The 23,096-nt window shown below is 40.2% G+C and overlaps 1 protein-coding gene across 1 annotated transcript in view; it reads right to left on the bottom strand.

The window, feature by feature from the left end:
* Positions 1-11,859: 11,859 nt before the first annotated feature.
* Positions 11,860-23,096, bottom strand: part of C1QTNF7 (C1q and TNF related 7) — an 87,544-nt gene continuing 76,307 nt past the window's right edge. Inside the window, exons 2-3 of the mRNA XM_089677429.1 lie at positions 16,038-16,286; positions 11,860-12,509 (exon numbers count right to left, since the gene is read on the bottom strand). Of these exons, the coding sequence (XP_089533555.1) occupies positions 11,878-12,509; positions 16,038-16,281 (876 nt within the window). The 5' untranslated portion in view covers positions 16,282-16,286 and the 3' untranslated portion in view covers positions 11,860-11,877. The remainder of the gene's footprint in view (positions 12,510-16,037; positions 16,287-23,096) is intronic.

The following is a 23,096-nucleotide window of genomic DNA, read 5'->3' as shown; positions in this document are numbered from 1 at the left end:
GGAGGAAAGTGTTTTATTATACAGGAAACATAGATTTAACAACTTGTCAGGATTCAGTAAAAAATAAAATCATATTTTTATTTTACATTATAAATCATCAGGTATAATAATAAACTGCATCTGCAAAATAAATTCCTTATGACAGCTGAAATGCTTATGTGGTTAAGTTACAGGAATTTTTATATGGGTATTTAGGTTCAATCAAAGTTGCATCAGACTCCAATTCCCTCTAGTAGTAGAACTGAAACTGGCCACACAAGCGCCTGTCTAAACAATTCATTCAGTGTTTATCCAATCAGCTGGGCCATTTTACAATATAGTTGTTGGTAAATCTAAATGAGATTGTACAACCAACTAAACTTCATGCCAGCCCACATGGTCACTGAAATACATTTATTTCCCCTACTACCTGGAAATCCCTTTGTGGGTCCAGATGGTGCTTGCAGCACTGTTATCAACTGAAAAATAGCCTTCCTGAGCCTGTATAAGCTTCCAAAATAAATAGATAGACTTTGGTAGTGCTGCTCAGAATTCTAGCATCAATCCCAGCAGGACACCTACATTTAAATGTATTTAACCCCTAGACTTCTCTATGCACTACCCCCTCTTACACAACCTGCCCACACACAGTTATATTTTGCTTGCAATTTTATGCGTTAAAAAATAAAATACTAACAAATGTTTTGTACAAGGTCATGTCTGTATATAATTTGAATTGACTGTCCGCCTTCATTATTATTGACAGCACACACCTGCACTGACATACTGTAAGTTTACATGCATTTTTGGTCTTTTTTGCCCAAAATGCATGAAAATTGAGAACATCTTCATAAAAGCATTTGTATTCAAGCAGAAACACATAAACTAAGGTAAAAAAACCACTCATTTTTGCTGTCCACTAAAGTCTTGAAGAGAAAGGGAAAGCTCATCGAGCTTGTTCAAGTTCTTTTAAGCTCTCCAACATACAGACGTTTCCACCTGGTTCACAGGAATCCTAGTGTATTTCACTCTAACCAGAGCTTACTCATAGAGTTGAAACACATTGGAGTTCCTGTGAACCAGATGGAACAATCTCTATCTCTAAGACCTTAAAGCAGAGCTTCATCCATTCTGATGACTTGGCTCCTCTGGATCCTGCTCACCTTCTGCTGCCTGTATATCGGGTTCTTTTTTTTTCTTCTAATTTAGTTTTGGCCTGCCCCCTGTTCATATCCCAGGAGGCACTGGGAGCCCCATTCACCAAAGGAGCACTAGAACCTGGAAGAGCCAGCACAGTTTCCCGATGACATCACAGATAAACATTGCGGCTCAGTTCCCAGTGAAGGTTGCAGAAAATTGGATCTCAGCAGGACAACGCTCGATCTTCTGTGTGGGTCAGTATCTGAAGTTTGGCTAGCTCAGCATCAGGTAAGTGGAGGGAAAAGAAACAACAATTATGGGGGGGTGGGAGATGAAACTCCTTTTTAAAGCCTAGCACACACAATCAGCAAATCGTACAAAAAATGTCACTTTGCAATCGATCAGATGATAATCTGATCGATAGTACACAGCTTTCATCCGAAATTGATCAAAGGGACAAGCACAAAAATTTTACTCGTACGATACCAAATCATACGATTTTCATTTAATCAGTACACTTTTAATCTGAAAATACAATACAAATACATTACATCATTTCCAAATTTTTATTCTGTTGTACAAGAATATTTGTAACTTTAGTAACCTCTTAACTTTCAATATCAGACTAACATGCAAAACAGAACGGATGATCATTCATCCAATATTCTCATCGTGTGGATGGGGCTTAAGAAACTTGATCAAGGCTTTTAAACAGTTATCAGCCTTCTTTTCTCTTTGTTTGTTGATGGATTTTTTAGAGTGGTCAGTGACCACTGGGTGCAAGGACTCTGAGTTGGAGAATTTGTGGGGTGCTGTGCCTGTAGCAGAATATTATCCTTTGTACTACATATTTTGGCTGGTTCTTTCAGGAAGGTACTAAATATAGATGAAAAACTATCATGAGTAAAGAATGCCAAACTGGTGCGGTAACAACTTTATGCTTCAACATGCCACACCTTTACCTGTGTCATATGAGGATGGAAATACATGCATTTTGATGAAATTATTTGGTAAGTCATTACTATATGCAACCCCTGGCAAAAAGTATGGAATCACCACTCTTGGAAAATGTTAATTCGCTTTATAATTGTGTAGAAAAAAAAAATAATCACAAAACTATTTTCATTTAACATTCCAACCTTCTGGCTTTAAGAAACACTTAAACACTTCTTTTGTTGGTATTTGATCGCTTGTGCATTTTTTAATTTTTGCGCTATAAAAAAAAGACCGACAATTTTGAGAAAAAAACAATATTTTTGACTTTTTGCTATTAAACATGTCCAGTAAAAAAATAAAAACCTATTTTCATCATAAATTTAGGCCAAAATGTATTCTGCTACATGTCTTTGCTAAAAAAATCCCAATACGTGTAAATAATTGGTTTACATGAAAGTTATAGCATTTACAAATGGTGGTATAGATACTAGAATTGTTTTTTTAATAATGGTGGCGATCAGCGACTAAGAGGGCATTCTGACACTGGGGGGAGCTGACTTGGTGTCACTAACATCCCAAGTGACACCAATACAGTGATCAGTTCTAAAAAAAAGCACTGACACTGTACTAAATGCACTGGGTAGGAAGGGGTTAATATGAGGGACGATCAAAGGGTTAACTGTGTGCAGGGACTGTTTTACTGGGGGGCAGTGTGTGTGTGGCATAAAGGTAAAGCGAGCGCTCAAAATTCAGCTGCTTGAACACTCTAAGGAATCACTGGACCTTTAAACAAGAATAATAATATATAGTGCAGCACTGGTGTATCAATTAAAAATGAACATAATTAAAATGAGTACAAATGAAAATAGTTCATAAAGTCCTTCCACAATAAAGTGACCATAGGCATGTGAAGGTCTCTTCCTTATTTAGGTGACTGGTGACAAACAGAAAAAATGCGCACTCACCGACCGCACATTTTAAATGCGCATGTGTACACTCTTATGCGGATGACCAGCCAGGCATGCAGATCCTAAGGACACATGGACCATCCCTCTCAAATACTGACATCAGCCTTGGGTGCAGTAATATACCTCCAGGTACAGAGAGCCCTTTCGCTCCAAAAGATAGGCAGGCAGGGGTCCCCCTCCTGGTTCCAGGTACCCCAGAAATGGTAGATGCAGATCTGAAACCCTCCAAAAAGAGGGTCAAAAAAGAGGGAATGCCAATAGTGTAGTAGGTTCAAGAACTTTATTGGATCAACAGTAGTTAAGCCAGGGTTGCATGTGCACACAAATACCATTAGCCGTCAAGCAGACTGGTAAATATGAAAGGTAAAAACATGTACTAACCCGGCGAGGATCAAAGACCACCGGACCTCCTCGTGGTCTCAGTGGTCAGGAAGTCACACTTGCTACTGGCTCCTCCTGAGGCCTTTCGTGCCACAGCACTTCATCAGAGGGTTGGATGCCATTAGCAGTGTGACAGAAAACTTCCCTTTTTAAATGCGGTTCGCGCATGCGCGAAAATCCCGCTCTATCGCTCAGAATCTAACAAATGGGACCGCGCATGCGCGAACGGCCGCCATTTTGCTGTGGATCGCGGCTGTGCAGAATCAAACTGCGCATGCGCCGCCCGATCGCCGCCATATTGCCATGGATCAACAGACAGTGAGCTGTAGAAAACGGCAGCAACTGTCAGGGGGATGCATACAAAGCAACTGTCGGGAGAATGTATATATAGAGCACCCAGATAAGTGCAGGTTCCCCATGATTAGTGACAGAGACAGAGAAGGGGTGAGTGGCACCATCAGAGATCCATAAGCCTTTGATCTGAACATAGATCCTCTGGTCTGAATATATGCCATCCGTTCTAAACCTCCACCCCCAAATAGGTGGCCAAAATATAAGCCACTAATTATGTTGCAAGAACCAGATACCCCTTATTCCACTAATTGCATCCATGGCATAGGAGCTAAACCGGTACCCATATGCATACATAGAAGCTATATGTTAAATGGGCCATCATATGTTCAAAAGCCTTAAAAAATCCCTTAAACACGCACAGGTATCTCAAGGGATACATAATAAAATGTAATATATAAAATATAAATGCAAATATAACATTATTCCATTGGCATCGTGAATTACCCCTTTCATATATAAACATCATAAAGATATTTAAAATAAAATTAAAACATATTTGAAACATATTTAAGATTTCCCCGCAAAGGTAGAAAAAAGCAGAAAAAGGGTAAGTATCCCTATTCCGCCATCCTAATGGCTGAAATGGTTTAGGGAATGTGTTTAACAATCATCTTGTCACAAACATCCCCATGACCCAAACAGATTAATGCAGATAAAGATAATGCAACAAAATTGTAAAAAATTGTAAAAAATTTAAAAAATACGTGCAGCACTACACCATATCTCAGGACAAGTGGTATGCGCACTGGGGGGGGGGGGGGTATATCATTGTCTCAGCTATTAGCAATGAAACAATTTATATCCACCTCAACATTGTGTCCATGCGGGTAAAGGGTACGTAATTCATAGACCCAACGGGTCTCTGCCTGGGAAACAGTCCTGGTCTTATGAAGTCCCCTCCAATGCGGGGATATCACCTCTATGCCCATAAATTTTAATGAGGTAGGGTCACTATTATGGACAAGCCTATAATGATTGGATAACGAGTGGTCCCTATAGCCTTTTCTAATGTTCGCCACATGTTCCCGCAGGCGGTCCCGTAGGCGTCTGGTTGTCCGGCCTACATATTGTTTCTTGCAGGGACAGCTAAGAAGGTAGACCACAAATTTACTGTGACATGTTATACATTGTTTGATGTCATAAGACTTCCCCGTTGATGTTGAGGTAAAGGTGTCAATTCTCCTTTTACGGGTATTGTCACACTTGCATATGATGCATTTATTGCACGGGTAGAACCCCTTCAATTCCCCGAAAAAGGACAATTCAGCAGGGGGGTCTACTACATTTGGTGCAATACGATTTCTGATGGCCGGAGCTCTCCTAAACATGATCTCAGGTTTGTTGGGTAATATTTGTGAAAGGACAGGGTCCATCTTCAAAATGTCCCAGTTCTTTTTTATCAGTCTTCCTACCTGTCTGTACTGCACCGAGAACGCAGTTACAAACGGACACACTCTCTCATACGTTCTTCTTGGTTTGTACGAGAGCATCTCTCTCCTATCCAGACTTGCAACTTTAGCCAGAGAGTCATCAAGCTCAGCTTCTCTATATCCCTTTTCCAGGAATCTGTGTTTTAAGATATTTGCTTGAGACCAATACGTCTCAAGATCCGTACAGTTTCGCCTAATCCGGGTGAATTGGCCTTTCGGTATGTTACTAAGCCAGTTCGGATGGTGACAGCTATTCACAGGGATATAGCTGTTACGGTCGGATACCTTAAAGAAGGACTTGGTAACTATCCTTCCATTGTCAATCAGTAATGTCAGGTCCAAAAAGTCGATCTGATGTCGGCTGTATGTATAGGTCAAATGGATGTTCAAGGAGTTATTATTCAATGTTGAAAAAAAGTTGTTGAGTGCGCTCTCCTCTCCATTCCAGAGGAGGAGGATGTCATCTATATACCTCTTGTACAAAACCAGTTCCGGCCAATCTCTGGCATAGATGACATCCTCCTCCCACCTGGACATGAAAAGATTCGCGAGGCTGGGGGCAAACTTAGCCCCCATTGCAACACCCTTTATCTGTAAGTAATAGGACTGATTATACCAAAAGTAGTTGTGGTACATGGCAAATTGCAATAGGTCCAGAATGAAGCGCCTTTGAATATCTGGTACATGACTATAATTCGTTAAATAAAAATCTGTAGCCTCCATACCATCTGCATGGTCAATTCTGGTATACAGGGAACTAACATCCGCCGTAACCAGAAACATACCAGGTGATATACTCACTGCTTCAACCTCATTCAGGACCTGTTTGGTATCACTAAGGAACGAAGGTGTTTTAACAACCAGTGGTTGCAGATGGAAATCGATGTACTCCCCGATCTTAGATAATAGCGACCCTATCCCACTAATTATGGGTCGGCCCGGAGGGTGTACCGGGTCCTTATGTACCTTCGGAAGGATGTACAGTATGGGAAGCTTTGGTGCTTCTGGGCAAAGAAAAGTCTTCTCCTTCTTGTTAATAATCCCATCATCAAAACCTTTCTTGATAATGGTCAACAGCGATTTTTTTAAACCAACAAGAGGGTTACCGGGTAATAGTCTATAGGTAGATTCATCCTCCAGTAATTTACTGATCTCCCCCATATAGTCACCTTTATTCCAGATCACCACTCCCCCACCCTTATCCGCTGGCCTAATCACAAGGTCTTTCTTTTCCAGGAGAGTCTTAATGGCTACCTTGTCACTAGGATTATCATGTATCCGTTTTATAGGCATGATTTCCAGATCTCTTAAGACCTTTTCTTTGAAGACATTTATATAGGAGTGTGATTGTGGAGGGGGATTGAAAGTGGACGCATTCTTGAGATTAGAATGGACCACGCTGGAGGGGGATTGATTCTCTGTGAGGGATCTATTGAAAAAATGTTTTTTGAGAGATAGTTGTCTAATAAATTTATGCACATCTATATATGTGTTAAACTTATTCACTCTTGTGGCTGGGGTATATTTCAACCCTTTATCGAGAAGGTCAAGTTCCTCCTTCGTCAGTTCAACCCCACTTAAGTTAAAAATACCCTGACCTTTCAAACTCTCCTCTTTTTCGGGGTGTCCCCTCGTTCTCCTTCCTCCTCTCTTTCCCCTTCTATGTCTCTCCTTTTCCGTGGATGACCCGCCCCTAAAAAAGGCTGCTTGACTTGATTATGCTGTTGGGGGTTCTGATGCATTGGAGGTTTGGTATTACCCCGATTTTTGGAATTATTGGCCGACTTATTATATTCTTGGCGCTTCGGGTAATAGGGACGGTTCTGGTTGTTATTATAGTGGTCATTATAATGATTCTGATTATCATTAGGTCCATACCCCCGAGGGGGATAAGTAGGAGCTCCCCTATTAGTATAATACTCCCTAGGGCTATAAGGTGGGTAATAATCCGTGTGGTAATGATGTGGGTTCCCCATGGACCTCTGAGGGGTCCTAGGAGGGAGAGGCTGTTGATAGTAATTCTCCCTTGGAGCGTTACCACCCCTATGCACCCCTATGTGTGTGTGGGCTTTACTGTAATCACACTGCTCTGGATGGCTGTGCTGTGCACAGCCATCCAGAGCAGTGTGCCTGAGCTGACAGGGAGGAGGACTGTTAGTAAACAAAGCAGCCCTTCTCCCCATCGGAGAGCCTCGGTAATCACCGGGCGCCGGAGGGTAATCACCGGCCGGGGCCCGGTGATTTACAGCCGCGAATGGCAGCGTGGGTAGGGCGCTGTCCCCCATGCAAAATCACGTAAATATATTTTCTGTATGTAAATCCCATTTCCCTTAGGCGATGTCTTACAGTTCAGTCACAGGCATTGACTCTGGTTTCTGCCCATTTGTTCCTCATTTGTTTTGTTGTGCATTTTCTGTTCTCAAGGCATATTGCTTTAAGTTTCTATCTTGACGCTTTGATGCCTTCCTTGGTCTACCAGTACTCTTCCATTTTACAACCTTCCCATTTGATTTGTAGTTGGTCCAGATTTTAGACAAAGTTGACAGGGAACAACCAAGATCTTTTGCAACATTCCGTGATGATTTACTTTCTTGAAGAAGTTTTATAATCCTCTCCTTTGTTTCAACTGACATCTCTTGTATTGGAGCCATGATTCATGTCAATCAGCTTGGTGCAACAGCTCACCAAAGTGTGCAAGCATTCTTTTTTAACTGCAGACTAAATTGCAGATGTAATCTGATGCAGATGTTTGTTTTAGAACTGTAAAGTACATGGTGATTCCATAATATTTTCCTCAGATGTGATTCCATATTTTTTCCCTCTGCTTGATCTGCAAAAAAAGTTGCAATCGACTACAGTTTTCTTTCTTTTTTATTTGTGTTTCTTAAAGCCAGAAGGTTGGAATGTTAAATGAAAATAATTTTGGGGCATGTCTGTGATTACTTTTTTTTTACACAATTAAACAATTGAATTAACATTTTCCAAGAGTGGTGATTCCATACTTTTTGCCAGGGGTTGGGGAACTCAGATAGCTTACATTTAGAAACCACAATTATCAGAAAGGCCTTGACATGGCAGTGTGGTTTCCACATGTATTTGCAAATGTATGCACATAAAATCTCTGTCTTTAACCTGAGTAGTTGAACAGATTATTTTTCTTTTTTGCTGGCAAGCTTGAGAACATGCTGGGGACCCTGTTTGTATTGTTTTGTATATTGCCTTGCTCTGTACACCTTTCCCATTTCGCTAGTTTTAACCACTTTAAGACCAGGCATTTTCTGACATTTTTTTGTTTAAAAATCTGTATTTTTTGTTAGAAAACACTGTATATATATTTATATATTCATTTTAAGCAGAGGTCCTTTAGAATAAAATGGCGGGTTCTGCAATCTTTTTATGTTACACTGCATTGGCGCAGTGGTTTTTGACCTGCAGTATTTTTTGCAAAAAATACACTTTAATTAATTTAATGCACACAAACACAATATAACACTCAATTTTTTGGTAACAATATGGAGTTATGCTGAGTAAATAGATATCTAACATGCTTTAAAACTGTGCATGTGGAATGGTGCCAGACTAAGGTATTTAAAATCTCCATAAATGACGCTTTAAAAGCCTTTATAGGTTACGAGTTTAGAGTTACAGAAGAGGTCTGGTGCTAGAATTATTGCTCTCATTCTGATGTTTGTGGAAATACCTCACATGTATAGTGCGATCACTGTTTACTTATGTGAGTGGGGTTGACATGTGTGTTCGCCTTTATACACAAGCACGGTGGCCTCCACCAGGAACTGCGCCACCATGTTTATCTGTGATTTCATTGGGAGGCTGTGCTTTAATTTTTTATTATATAGTTATTTGATTGTTATTTTAACACGGTCTCTTTCATTTTTTTAAATCACTTTTATTGCTGTCAGAAGGAATGTTAACATCCCTTGTGATAACAATAAGCTGTGATAGGTACTATTTACTCTAATAGACCCCAGATGTCTCCTCTGCCCTTGAAAGCATCTGATCACACCAAGATGGCTTCGTTGGCATCTGTTAAAATGGGAAGTGACAAAATACTTGTCACTTCTGGTTTCCTACACCATATAGATGATTGGGGATGTTTTGGCCCCCTGATCACCTCTCTGGTAAGCTGACAGAACTGCCATCTTTAGTCCTGGGCTCCCAGAGGGTAGCTAGTTAGCTACTAGGATTGCTTGTACAAGAAAAAATGCTGAGAAAAAATCGTTTGCATTGGGAGTTATTGAGAATCCTTTCTCAGCGCACAAACAAGGCAATTTGTTTTGGTTGCTACTCAATTCACATCACTGCATTGCAGTGGTATACTTACAAAATAAATTTACTGCATGCAGTACTTTTTTCAAAAGTGAAGGTAAATCCAACATTTTTAGTTGTCACCAAAACAAAAATAGAGGGGAAACCTTCTAATGGGGAAACCTTTTACTTTGACAACTGTCTAAAATGGGATTTTTGTTTCACATTTTAGAGACATTGTGGGGGAGATTTACTAACCCCTGGTTCACACCAATGCATTTTTTAGTGCTTTTTTGCAGAAACGCATTTAACATGGTTTCCTATGGGACATATTCACATCTTTGCTTTTTTGAGCTACTGCAAAGGGTCAGGGACTTTTTTAAACATAAAAAGCAACATTTGTGCTACAATAGAATTCAATGGAGAAGCTGCTGTAATGCATGTAGTGCGTTTTTGCTGTGAGTTTGCTCCGTTTTGCATTTTTTTCCTGCTCAGCAACTAAAATTTTTTAACTTTAACAGAGAAAAAAGCTGAAAAAATGCAGCAAAAATAAGTGTGTAAAAATGCAAACACAATGCAAAAAGCAATAAAAAATGGATCAAAAGCAAAAAGCATAGGTGCGAACCAAGCCTAAATCTGGTTCACTCAGAATCCAGTGTACCTGCGCATGGTAGCCAGTCAGCTTCTAACCCCAGCTTGTTCAATTAAACTTTGGCACTAAAACCTGGAAGCTGATTGGTTTTTATGCAGAAGTGCACCTGATTTCGCACTCTCCAACTTTAGTAAATAAACCCCTCTCTCACATTCTGTTGAGTCTACAGAATAGCAATCATGGGAGATCTTCCTAATGGGACACAGATGACAAAACAAAAACAAAAAAAAAACCTGCGTTTTTAACTAACTCCTACTCTATCCAAAATAAAAAAATGACAGAAACAACACTTTTTTGTTACCTCCACCAACCCAATTCTACTTGCTTAAGAAATGTGAATAAAACCTATCCCAATTATCCATCGTTATGCTATTTTTTTACTGATCAAGGAAATATTTTATTCTTATTCCAGTAAGTTACCGTATAGCTGAAGGCAAAACTTTTTTTATGTTTTAGACAGAGTGGTGAGGGATTAAAACACCTAGTAGGTTTTTTTTATTGCTGTCTGTGTCCCTGCTAAGGAGATTCATTCTTTTTATTTGACCTGTTAGCCATGATCATTGAAAGTGAAAGTAAATGAAAATCCCAAATTTTGGATTTGGGAGAAATCTTCCAATGGTGACCCGGGGGGTGCCAAGGGATTCCCTTAATATGCAGGGTTTTCCTCTCACTTCCTGTTTTGGCTATTGAGCAGCCAGTGAAGGTAAATCTCCCCAATGGGACACAGATGACAAAAAAAATCTCACTTATGCTATCCAAAATGAAGTTTGAGGTTTTGCCTATAGTTCTATATTTAAGCCTACGAAAAGCTGAAACATATTATTGAAGAAGGAAAACATAGAGCATACTAACAAGAACATAGGACTTGGCCATGTCAATGGAGAAGGGATAAGGTAAAGTGGTGGTAGCTGAAACTGTTCAACTCAGAGACTATCATCTCATCTCTGTAAATTAAGGCAACCCTGTTGGGACAATTTTGAATTAAAGTCACGGTTACTCTGAATATCTGATGCGTCTATGTGCCTCTCACTGCATATGATTCCCCAGCATAGCACTCCTGAAATCCACAGTCCAACTACAGGCTGTTCTGTCCCTGCTCCCTTCTGCCCATATTATTGGCCTAGTTAGTACCTGTGGTTATATTTGTGCCTGAGAAGGACACTGGATCCAAGGCCCAGGCTGAATGCGGGATCTTAATGTCTCTCCAGTTCATTAAGCCCCACGTGATACTGGCACTAAGGTTCCTCATTTCATTCACCAGATCCTTAACTGGCCACAGAGGATTTTTCATTTGACAATTGAATAACAGAGGCAGAACCTAGGACCAAGAGAAGGTAGGGCTTCACCTTGACATGGAGAGATATAGGGAAATGTATACAGCCTAAGCCTATGATTTATGAAGCCTTGTAAAATTAGCAACTATAGAAGAATGCATCTTTCTACTTAATGATAACTTTGTCCAGGGTCAAAACTAAAAAGGAGTCTATCATTGTAGCTGGCTGCCATTTTCAACTTTTCTCTGGCTACTTCTTAGTATGTCACTGATCAAGTATGCAGGTGGGATTTCTGACGTAACTGAGTGCACACTTGTTTCACAATTACAACTAGGGAAAATCCAGCTTTTAAAAAAAGTTGGCAATGGCAAAGTTTCCTTTAAAGGAATTGAGGCAGACCTTAGTCTTCCAGCAAAATCCATAGACTTTTTAACAGGATCTGGCTTCCATTCAAGTTTCATGAAACAATCGGGACTGTGTTTGGAATTTAAGCTGCATCATAAGTCATCATCATCAGACAAAGCATTCAGATAATCAGTATCTGCATATAAAAGAAATCCTGAAAACAAACTGTCTGCCCAGCTGGGGTCTGAAAACAAACCATTCTGATCTGTATAAAAAATCTCAAGCCAGACTTCATCTTCTGGCTTTAAGTAAAGAAGTGTTGAGCCTGAGGCAACATCATGATTTCCCGTGTTGGCATCAAATGTCTTTATTTTGTACTCTCCATTGTGTACAAGGGTGATAGCCAGGTGCTTGTTTGCAAGAGTGATGTCATAAGAGAAATAATAAATTCCAGGGATAGCACAAATAAACTTTCCGGTGGATGGGTTGTAGTGCTCTCCTTCATTAAAGATTATTTTGTTAAATAAGATTGGAAGTCTTTCTTGTGGATAGCTGGTGGTGATCCCAACTGAAAAAGCAGATTTAAGCACAATATTTCCGCACTTGCACACACCAGGTTCTCCCAGGTCTCCTCTTGAGCCTTTATCACCCTTAGGTCCAGCAGGTCCATCAGGCCCAATTTCCCCTTTGTTCCCATGTGAACCATTAGGTCCTCTTTTTCCACTCTCTCCTTGATCACCCTTCTCACCAATAGGTCCCAGTGGTCCTGTTTTTCCTCGCAAACCTGTAATAGAAATGTCAAAATTGTTCATCAGGCATGGGTTTACAAATTTACAAATAGCAAAGAAAAATAATAATCTGAATGACTTCTGATTATGGCATAAGAAATATGTTCACAGTGTACCAGATTAAAGACGTCATGTCTGACATTTATTTATAATGAACAAAAGACTTAGAATGTTTTGAGTAAATTTTAACATTTTAGTAAATTTTTGAGAAGATATTCCTATACATTTTTATTGTTAAAGTTCATCTGCAGCCAAAATATTTTGGATAGGGTGGGAAAGGGTTAGAGTCTATGTCAGATTATTAGTGCCATCTGTATCCTTTATTGGAAATGTACCCTTAATTCCTGACATTACATAAAGGCAACAGACGTCAGGAAGTAATGGGAATCTCTCCAACTAAGACAGAGACATGAACAAAAACACATTTTAGACAGTGGGGTAGGGTTAACATTTTTGACATTGTTTTGTTGTGCCTTCCTGTCCTGTACCCCCATTTCTTGTACAGTAAGTCATGGAACTACATGGGATAGAGTTAAGCTTTAAAAGTATGTTCATAAACGATTTTGGTAGCGACTTTGCAATACATATTAATCACCTTTGGATTTGTTTCTGTTAGATACATTTATATAGTACATATATACAGTTGCAAGAAAAAGTATGTGAACCCCTTGGGATTACGTGGAGTTTTGCATGAATTGGGCATAAAATGTGCTCTGAACGTCATCTAAGTCACAACAATAGAAGAACACAGTCTGCTGAACATAATACTACACAAACATTAGATGTTGCCATGGTTTAATTGCACATAACATGTAAACATTCACAGTGCAGGGAGGAAAAAGTATGTGAGGCCCTAGCTTAATGACTTCTCCCAGAGCTAATTGGAGCCAGGAGTGAGCCAACCTTGACTCCAATCAGTGTGATGATATTGGATGTGTTGCTGACAGCTGTCCTGCCCTTAAAAAACACACACCTGTTTTGGGTTTACTGGTTTCAAGAAGCACTGTCTGATGTGAACCATGCCTCGCAGAAAAGAGCTCTCAGAAAATCTACGATCAAGAATTGTTGACTTGCATGAAGCTGGAAAGGGTTACAAAAGTATCTCCAAAAGCCTTGATGTTTATGTGTCCACGGTAAGACAGACTGTCTACAAATGGAGAAAGTTTCGCACTGTTGCTACTCTCCCTAGGCGTGGTCTTCCTGTAAAAATGACTGCAAGAGCACAGCGCAGAATGCTGCATGAGGTAAAGAAGAATCCCAGAGTGTCAGCTAAAGACCTACAGAAATCTCTGGCACATGCTAACATTTTTGTTGACACATCTACAATAAGGAAAACATTAAACAAGAATGGAGTACATGGGAGGACACTACGGAGGAAGCCATTGCTGTCCATAAAGAATATTGCAGCATGTTTGAAGTTTGCAAAAGAGCACCTGGATGTTCCACAGCACTACTGGCAAAATATACTGTGGACAGATGAAACCAAGATTGAGTTGTTTGGGAAGAACACACAACACTATGTGTGGAGAAAAAAAGGCACAGCACACCAACATCAAAACCTCATCCCCACTGTAAAACATGGCGGAGGAAGCATCATGGTTTGGGGCTGCTTTGCTGCCTCAGGGCCTGGACGGATTGTTGTCATTGATGGGAAAATGAATTCCAGAGTTTATCAAGACATTTTGCAGGAAAATGTACAACCATCTGTCCACCAACTGAAGCTCCGCAGAGGATGGGTGATGCAACAGGACAATGACGCAAAGCATGCAAGTAATTCAACTAAACAATGGCTGCAACAGCACAGAATATGCCTTCTGGAGTGGCCCAGTCAGAGTCCTGACCTCAACCCGATTGAAATGCTGTGGCATGACCTTAAGAGAGTGATTCACACCAGACATCCCAAGAATATTGCTACACTGAAACAGTTTTGTGAAGAGGAGAGGTCCAAAATTACTCCAGATCGTTGTGCAGGTCTGATCTGCAACTACAGGAAACGTTTGGTTGAGGTTATTGCTGCCAAAGGAGGGTCAACCAGTTATTAAGTCCAAAGGTTCACATACTTTTTCCTCCCTGCACTGTGAATGTTTACGTGTTATGTGCAATTAAACCATGGCAACATCTAATGTTTGTGTAGTATTATGTTCAACAGACTGTGTTCTTCTATTGTTGTGACTTAGATGACGTTCAGAGCACATTTTATGCCCAATTCATGCAAAACTCCACGTAATCCCAAGGGGTTCACATACTTTTTCTTGCAACTGTATGTTAAAGACTGAATGTGGAGCTAAACCCACTGATTTTACTTCAGTATAACCACTTGCCCTCCTAAGGATTTACCCCTCTTCCTGACCAGGCCATTTTTTGCGTCATGGCGCTGCATTACTTTAACTGACAATTGCACGGTCATGCAACGCTGCACCAAAATGAACATTTTTTCCCCATGAATTGAGCTTTTTTTTTGTGGTATTTTAAATGTATTCTGCTACATGTCTTTGCTGAAAAAAATCCCAATACGTGTAAATTATTGGTTTACGTGAAAGTTATAGCGTCTACAAATGGCGGTATATATACTGGTATTTTTTTTTTCATTTTTACTAGTAATGGCGGTGATCAGCAACTTATAGCAGGACTGCGGGACTGTGGCAGACATTCTGACACTGGGGGGAACTGAGGGGCAATCAAAAGGTTAACTGTGTGCTGGGTGTGTTTTACTAGGGGGCAGTATCTGTGTGCTTCACTGTAAGCACACTGCTTTGGATGGCTGTGCTGTGCACAGCCATCTAAGGCAGTGTGCCCGAGCTGACAGGGAGGAGAACTGTTAGTAAACAAAACAGTCCTCATCCCCATTGGAGATCCTCGGTAATCACTGGGTGCCAGCGAGGAATCACCGGCCGGGACCTGATGATTGACAGCTGTGAATGGCAGCACGGGTAGGGCGCGCAGGCTGCTTGCGCGCGCCCCCTATCCGGAAATGCAAAATCACGTATGTATACGTGATTTTGTGCACCCGTGCCGCCCTGTAGTAGTATTTCTGCCAATGGGCCTTTGGGAAGTGGATAAAGAAGAGCCACTGCTCATCGCATTGATCACAAGCACCCATGTATATTGTGCAAACCAACCACAAAAATGTCAATAACTGTTACCAACTTAGGGCCGTTCCCTCTAATGCATTTCACCCAATCAGGGATTATCCATAATAAGTCATGGTTATGTGAAACGTATTAGACGAGGCAGTCCTAAGACTGGTTCTGCCATTGAAGGACATATACAAATAATAACCTTTAGCTTAGTGAATGTAGCGAAAACTCATCTTTTAAAGATTACCCAATTAAAAATAACAATAGTTTTGCTTGCTTATGAACTTGAATGCTGGTAGTCAGAGTCAGAGGAGATTTCCTTGGAAAGTGAACTATTTGCCTTTAGAAAACAACCTCCCTGCTGTTTTTCCTTCAATATACATTGTAGTAATATTTATACAATGCTCTCTGATATTATTTCAGCAACAACAAGCAGATGTTCTTTACCTGCATCGCCCTTTTCACCCTTTTCTCCTTTCCTGCCATCTCTCCCATCTCTTCCTGGAAGGCCAATCCGTCCATGTGGCCCAGCTAATCCATTTGCCCCAGGGGATCCCGGAGGCCCTGGCAATCCTGGTATGCTACAGACATACCTTATGTTCTGGTGATCTCCTTTCCTTTGTTTATTGTTCAATGGTTGTCCACTGGCACAAAGAACAAAGCTTGCAATGTACAGCAAAATAATCATCATCGACCCTGCAGGAAAAATATTGTTATATTTTTCATGTATTATTAACTTTTAAACAACAAAGTTAACAGCATAATTTAACCCCACTTCTTTATACTTTAAAGTACAACCCCTGACAGTAAGTGAAATCAGTTTAACCCCTAAAGCATTTCATGAATACAATATTTAAATTCTCATTCTTCCCTGCTGGGTTCATTGGGGGCAATTGTGATCCCATCTTCTTGTGTTTGATCGAAGCCCCCATTTTATGCCTTCATTTGCTTTGTGATTTCAACAAATTGATTTGAAAGTTTAGATGCTCAGTCAATTTGCCATGTGTTTGGCCTCTTACCTTATTAAAGTACACAAACTGACAAAAATAGTGGACTGTCACTGTTAATGTCCATTAAGGACAGCTTACATTTGATAGAATGTGTCTTTTAAGGCATGCCCCCAAACCTTGAATGCAGCCCATATGGTCCAATATTTACTGCTGTCCTGGTTCCAGCGATCTTCACTGTGTTGTTCTACCCAAAGCTGCACAGCCTTTCTTTAAAAAGTGTCCACACCAGGTCCTCTTCATCCTTTGCATGCGTGCTGAAGCCCAATTATTATTCTGGGAAGGGCACAACCGCCAGAGCTCCCTAACACTGGTTCAAACTACCCAACTTCCACCCCAACTGCATACTTATCTTAGTATTGCAGGCGCAGACTGTTGAGAGGTTTACATCTTATGGCCAAAATTGTACCTCGCCAATGGCTGTGCCTGCGCTGTGAGCCCTCAAAGACTTTTATGTAACCCTCTCTTGATTGTCTCCAACCTTTTTATGAAAGTACAGTTACCCCAACACAAAAACTACTACTAACATTCAGAAAGTCACTTTTTGTTTTTTTAGGCTTGGTAACCATTTCTGATTTCTATATGCATTGTGTTTGGATAATGCAAAATGTCTTGTAACCTCTGCTTTCTTTATATATAGATGTATCTTTAAGACATAACGCTAACCATTAAACCATATTATCCAACATCCCTGGCCTGAACATACATTTCTCATACTGCAACTCTATTCATTGACTCCATGGAATACCTGGGTCTTTTCCAAACACATAATTCACCATCTGTGTTGAACCTAATCTGAAATAGAAAAACATGTGGAAGTTGTCCGATCGCAGAAGACTTAAGACTCAAGGGCGACCACTGATCTCACTGCATTCTTTGATGCATGTTCCAAAAATTATTCAGTACAGAAGCCACTCCCACTTTAAGACGTCTGTGCACCAAATGGGGGGCTAGGAAATAATAGTTATATCCTGCTTAACATGTCATACAGACGGAAGTTTATTTTTAATCAATGAAATTATTAAATCAATTTATTTAAGACAATGAACCGAAGAATAAAGCCTTCCAAGCAAAAATAGAAACAAACACATCTGTTGTAAGGGAAGGAAACAAGATGAGGACTCATCTAATGTCCTGCCAATAACTGATGTAGAACTAAATATGTGATTGAAATGTTTTGAATATAAGCTGGCTTTGTGTTAGAATCTGTTTAGTTGTGGAACAGGTGGCCATTACTACAATTGTAAGACTTCTTTTGTGCAGGAGGCCTGGGGATAGTAAAAACAGGCAGTTGAGCCATGGTTGTTCTGCTCCCCAACCACCCTCCTATAATACAGCTAGAGGGGGCTGTTCACATGCAGCAAAAAAAACAGGCCTTCAGGATGCAGCAGGATCAACTCCTGAATTCCTGACAGCACTTGCTTAGTTGCACTCTGACAAGTGTTCCACCGCAGATTGCTTTTCAGAAAGTGGGAGAGGGTAAACTGCCACTGGTTAACTATGAGCTAAAAACTAGTTTTGTCATATGCTCACAATTGGGCCTGCTCTAAAGCTACATTTCTGACTCTTTGAATGAATAACTCCATAATTGAACTAGACCTGGCAATCAGGTTTCCTTTATTTAATATACTTTAAAATGATAAGACCACCTTTCGCTGCAATTACAGCTGCAAGTCTTTTTGGGATGTCTCTACCAGCTTTGCATATCTAAAGAGTGACATTTTTGCCCATTCTTCTTTGCAAAATAGCTCAAGCTCTGTCAGACTGGATGGAGAGCGTCTGTAAAAGCAATTTTCAAGTTGCCACAGATTCTCAATTGGATTTAGGTCTGGACTTTGAATGTGTCATTCTAACACATGATTATGCTTTGACGTAAACCATTCCCTTGTAGCTCTGGCTGTATGTTTAGGGTCGTTGTCCTGCTGGAAGGTGAACCTCCACCCCAGTCTCAAGTCTTTTGCAGCCTCTAAAAGGTTCTCTTCTAAGATTGCTGATGAAAAGCATCCCCACAACATGGCACCACCATGTTTCATAGTGGGGATGGTGTGTTCAGAGTGTGTTTTCCACCACAAATAGCATTTTGCTTTTATGCCAAACATTTTGGTCTCATCTGACCAGAGCACCTTCTTCCACATGTTTGCTGTGTCCCCCACGTGGCTTCTTGCAAACTGCAAACGGGACTGCTTATGGCTTTCTTTCAACAATGGCTTTTTTCTTGCCACTCTTCCATAAAGGCCAGTTTGTGGAGTGTACGACTAATAGTTGTCCTGTGGACAGATTCCCCAACCCGAGCTGTGGATCTCTGCAGCTCCTCCAGAGTTAGCATCTTCTCTGATTAATGGTCTCCTTGCCCGGCCTGTTATTTTAGGTGGACGGCCATGTCTTAGTAGGTTTGTAGTTGTGCCATTCTCTTTCCATTTTCAGATGTTGGATTGAACAGTGCTCCATGAGATGTTCAAAGCTTGGGATATTTTTTTATAACCTAATCCTGCTTTAAACGTATCCACAACTTTATCCCTGACCTGTCTAATTTGTTCCTTGACCTTCATGTTGCTGTTTGTTCACTAATGTTCTCTAACAAACCTCTGAGGGCTTCACAGAACAGCTGTGTTTATACTGAGATTAAATTACACACAGGTGGACTCTGTTTACTAACTAGGTGACTTCTGAACGCAGTTGGTTCCACTAGATTTTAGTTAAGGGTATCAGAGTAAAGGGAGCTGAATATAAATGCATGCCACACTTTGCAGATATTTATTTGTACAAAATTTTTGAAATCATTTATCACTTTCCTTCCACTTCACAATTATGTGCCACTTTGTGTTGGTCTATCACATTAATCCCAGTAAAATACATTTACATTTTTGGTTGTAACATGATAAAATGTGGAAAATTTCAAGGGGTATAAATACTTTTTCAAGGCACTGTATACAGAGGACTGCTTTTGAGAAAAATTGTGTATTCTGCTCATTATATTTGGTTAATTCATGTAATGACAGTATTCAGTATACTCTAAGTATTTTGTTTCTTTTACATTATTTAATTTATTTTTGTTCTCCAAATGCACGTATAAACCAAGCTGACAGTACAATCAAGAAAGATTCAGAAATAAGATCATGTGCCAGAACATTTTGTGGTGTATGTGTAAGACAAACTAGAAAAAAAGTAGAACACTGAAGAAACATGAGTCAACCAGGGTTTGAAGGCTGAAGGTGCCGCAACCACTAGAGAGTCGGTGCAATCCAAACATATCTTTTGAGGTAACCTGTCTAATAAGAGATCAAATTGGAGAAACCTTCAGACATTCCAGGCTGAAGGTTTTTTTGTTTACCTTCATGTATTCTAAGCCTGAAGGTTAAAAAACTTTCTGCATGCAAATTCCCCTAGCCCTCCCCAATACTTGCCTGAGCCCGATCATGATCCAGCACTGTGTATGAGAGCAGCAAATCTCCAAGATCTCTCTCTCTCCTCATTGGCTCAGACACAGCAGAGGGAGCCATTGGCTCCCACTGCTGTCACTCACAGACAATGAGGAGGGAGTGGGGGTTGGGGCTGCATGTCATGCAGAGCAGTGCTCCGGAGTGAGCATGCACAAGTGTCACGCCCCATTAAGCAGCTTGCTCTGGGGCACTCAGCAGTGGGGAAAAAGCCAGAAGCACTGACAGGAGACCCGAGAGGGGGAGGATCAGGGCTGCTTTGTGCAAAACCATTGCACAGAGCAGGTAAGTATGACATGTTTGCTATTTAAAAAAAATACAATCTGAGCCTTTAATATCACTTTAATGAAAACAGTATTACAGAGATCATCAGTGTAGCATTAGCTGTCATCAGAGTCTAGCGCCATCTAATTCTTTCAATTGACATCATTACTGCTTGGACCTTGAAGAAGGGGACATACCCCGAAAGCTTGTCCTCAAAATTGTATTAGTGCAAATAAAAAAGTATCACGTCAGTACTCAATTGTTTCTGTCGCAAGTGCACTAATACGGCTACAATCACCTCAAGCAATTGACCTAAAGTGACATCTGGCTGGGGTTGCCCTTTATTGCCATTTATTGACTAGATGGACAGTTTTTTATTATTATTATTATTATTCTTACAGGTACTTATACAGCACTGTGTATAATGTACATTCACATCAGTCCCTGTCCTCAAGGAGCTTACAATTGAACTTCCCTACCTCACATTCATGCATACACATACTAGGGCCAATTTAGACAGGAGCCAAGTAACCTAGAAGCATTGGAGTGTGATAGGAAACTGGAGTATCCAGAGGAAACCCATGTAGACACAGGGAGAACATGCAAAATCTTTGTAGGTAGTGTTGTGGTTGGGTTTATCTGCCTACTCTTTATATAAAACCATGTTCAATAGAGTTCAATAAAACTTTAAAAGCAATATATAATACTTTTGAAAACCATATTTTTAATTTTTATATGTACATGCATTAGCTTGATGTATATAACCTTCGAAATGTTTTACAAAAAGTTACTATGTGTAATTTGGAATTATGTATGTTCACGAGGCCAGCCTAATGTGCTAGATATGTCAGTAATGTAATTGTATGCCTAAAGAAGGGCGCTGTATACTATATAAGGAGTCAATACAGGGTGTTCGTTCTATCACATCCCCTGGACGAAGCCACGTGACTCTGTGGCGCAACGCGTTGGGGAGGGGCACTGACGTCACCACGTACCCGACTCCTTGGAACGGCAGTGTGTGTCCACACGTCGCTCAGGTTGGTCACACCGCTCTTCACTGGCAATTTTACATAAAGCGCTAAAAGTCTTATAAATATGTGAGTGCATACTAGGCACAAATAAAGATTGGTTTTATATCAAGGATAAGGCACTATCCCTTTCTCTTTTCTTCCCGGGGCACACGTGGAGTATTAGGGAGAAGGAATATATAGCCTGAGGAAGGGAGGAAGGGAGGAAGGGATCCATACTTTGCATTCACCCATAACAGCACATCCAGGAATGAAGAGGTGATTAACCCATTCAGCTCTCAACAGAGAATTACACCAGGGCAATCCTTTGCCCTTCAGCCCAGCACTCGCACTTACAGACTGTCCGGAAAGTGTGAGTACTTCACAAGCAATTAATTTTGACTATGTCTTTCTCATGATGGGACTCTAAACTTGGCTGGACTTTCCTATTAGTTGGACATTTTCACACATGTTTCTTTGGATTTTGAATCTATTATTGCTCTATGTCAAATTTATGTCTGATCATTATTCTAATCATGTAGTGCAACTGATTTGAGGACTGGAATATATGCATATTATCTGGATACTTTGCACTAGATAGTAAACCAGTCACCTAAATTGAATAGATAGTAAACCAATTCATTAATATTCTATATTTAGAGACTTGTTCGCACAGAGGGCGCGGCACCATATTTTATTTAGTCCCATCATTGGTTCCCAAATGTTGGCTATAGGAGCCTTTTGTGTGACAACTTGAAACTTGATACTAAAATAAACCTTCCTCTGTTGTCCCAGTGATGACGTCCCTTAGGAAAAAACGCATTGGGTGGAGTTTCAGTGGTGCATCATCATGCCCACAGGGACACTCAATACTGTTTTGTGATATGCCTTTTACTTCTCCTAAAATGTGAGTAGATGCCATATTTCAGATAAATGTGTTTTTAACTGCTACACGGTGAGCGATCCCCTTCCTCTTTATATGTGATTGTCCGGGATGAACCTTATTGGGACTGTTATGATTCATCTTGTGGTGTGAGCTGGCAGCCTGAGATTAGCTGAGCGGGAATGCCTGCAGCCATTTGGCAAGATGCCTGACTTAAATGGAGAACCAATCCATCCATTAAGGGGCTTCTCTCTTAAGTGCTCTTAGGCCTTCTGTATAGAGGTCTAAAATTTTTGATAAGAGGTTTTCTTATCCCTCTTGATGGATCGCACTGAGGTGAAGATTGTAGGCGTTGGAAATCCATGGTTTCTTTTCTAGTGTACAAACAGAGCATTTTGATTTTTGTCAGCACCTTGCTGTTATTGTCTATAACGCAAGCTTTATGGACGTTCTCATTTGTTGGGGACTATTTATGAATTTATTCATTTATTTATATATTTACTTATTTATTTTTTGAGAATTATGAAATGTGGGATTTGGCTATTTATTCATTCATTCATACAATTTAATTAGAATTTTTGCTCACTGCTATCTATGATTTTGAGTACCTTTTTATTGTGATATGAATTATTATATGCATTGTTTATACTAATTTGGTTGATATATGCACTTTTGGAAAGCGCAACATGTGTACTCTTTAAAAAAAGACAATTAAACTATATCAAAGGGTGTTGGCAATTTTATGACAAGTTTTATTTTCTACAAAAGCAACACACAGGGCGGTGCTTTTATAAAATATAATATAAACATAATGAAATGTCTTGGACACTGAACTACAATGTGAATTATAAAGCAACTAATGTTCTGGCACAGACAGATCAACACATTTTTTCTAGTGTTTTTTTTAT

The sequence above is a fragment of the Staurois parvus genome, unplaced genomic scaffold (assembly GCF_062004578.1).
Source record: "Staurois parvus isolate SC_StPar_1 unplaced genomic scaffold, SC_StPar_1.0 ptg000186l, whole genome shotgun sequence".
In the NCBI taxonomy this organism is placed as follows: domain Eukaryota; kingdom Metazoa; phylum Chordata; class Amphibia; order Anura; family Ranidae; genus Staurois; species Staurois parvus.
The sequence above is the reverse complement of the archived record's forward strand: the minus strand, read 5'-3'. Positions and strand labels throughout refer to the sequence as shown.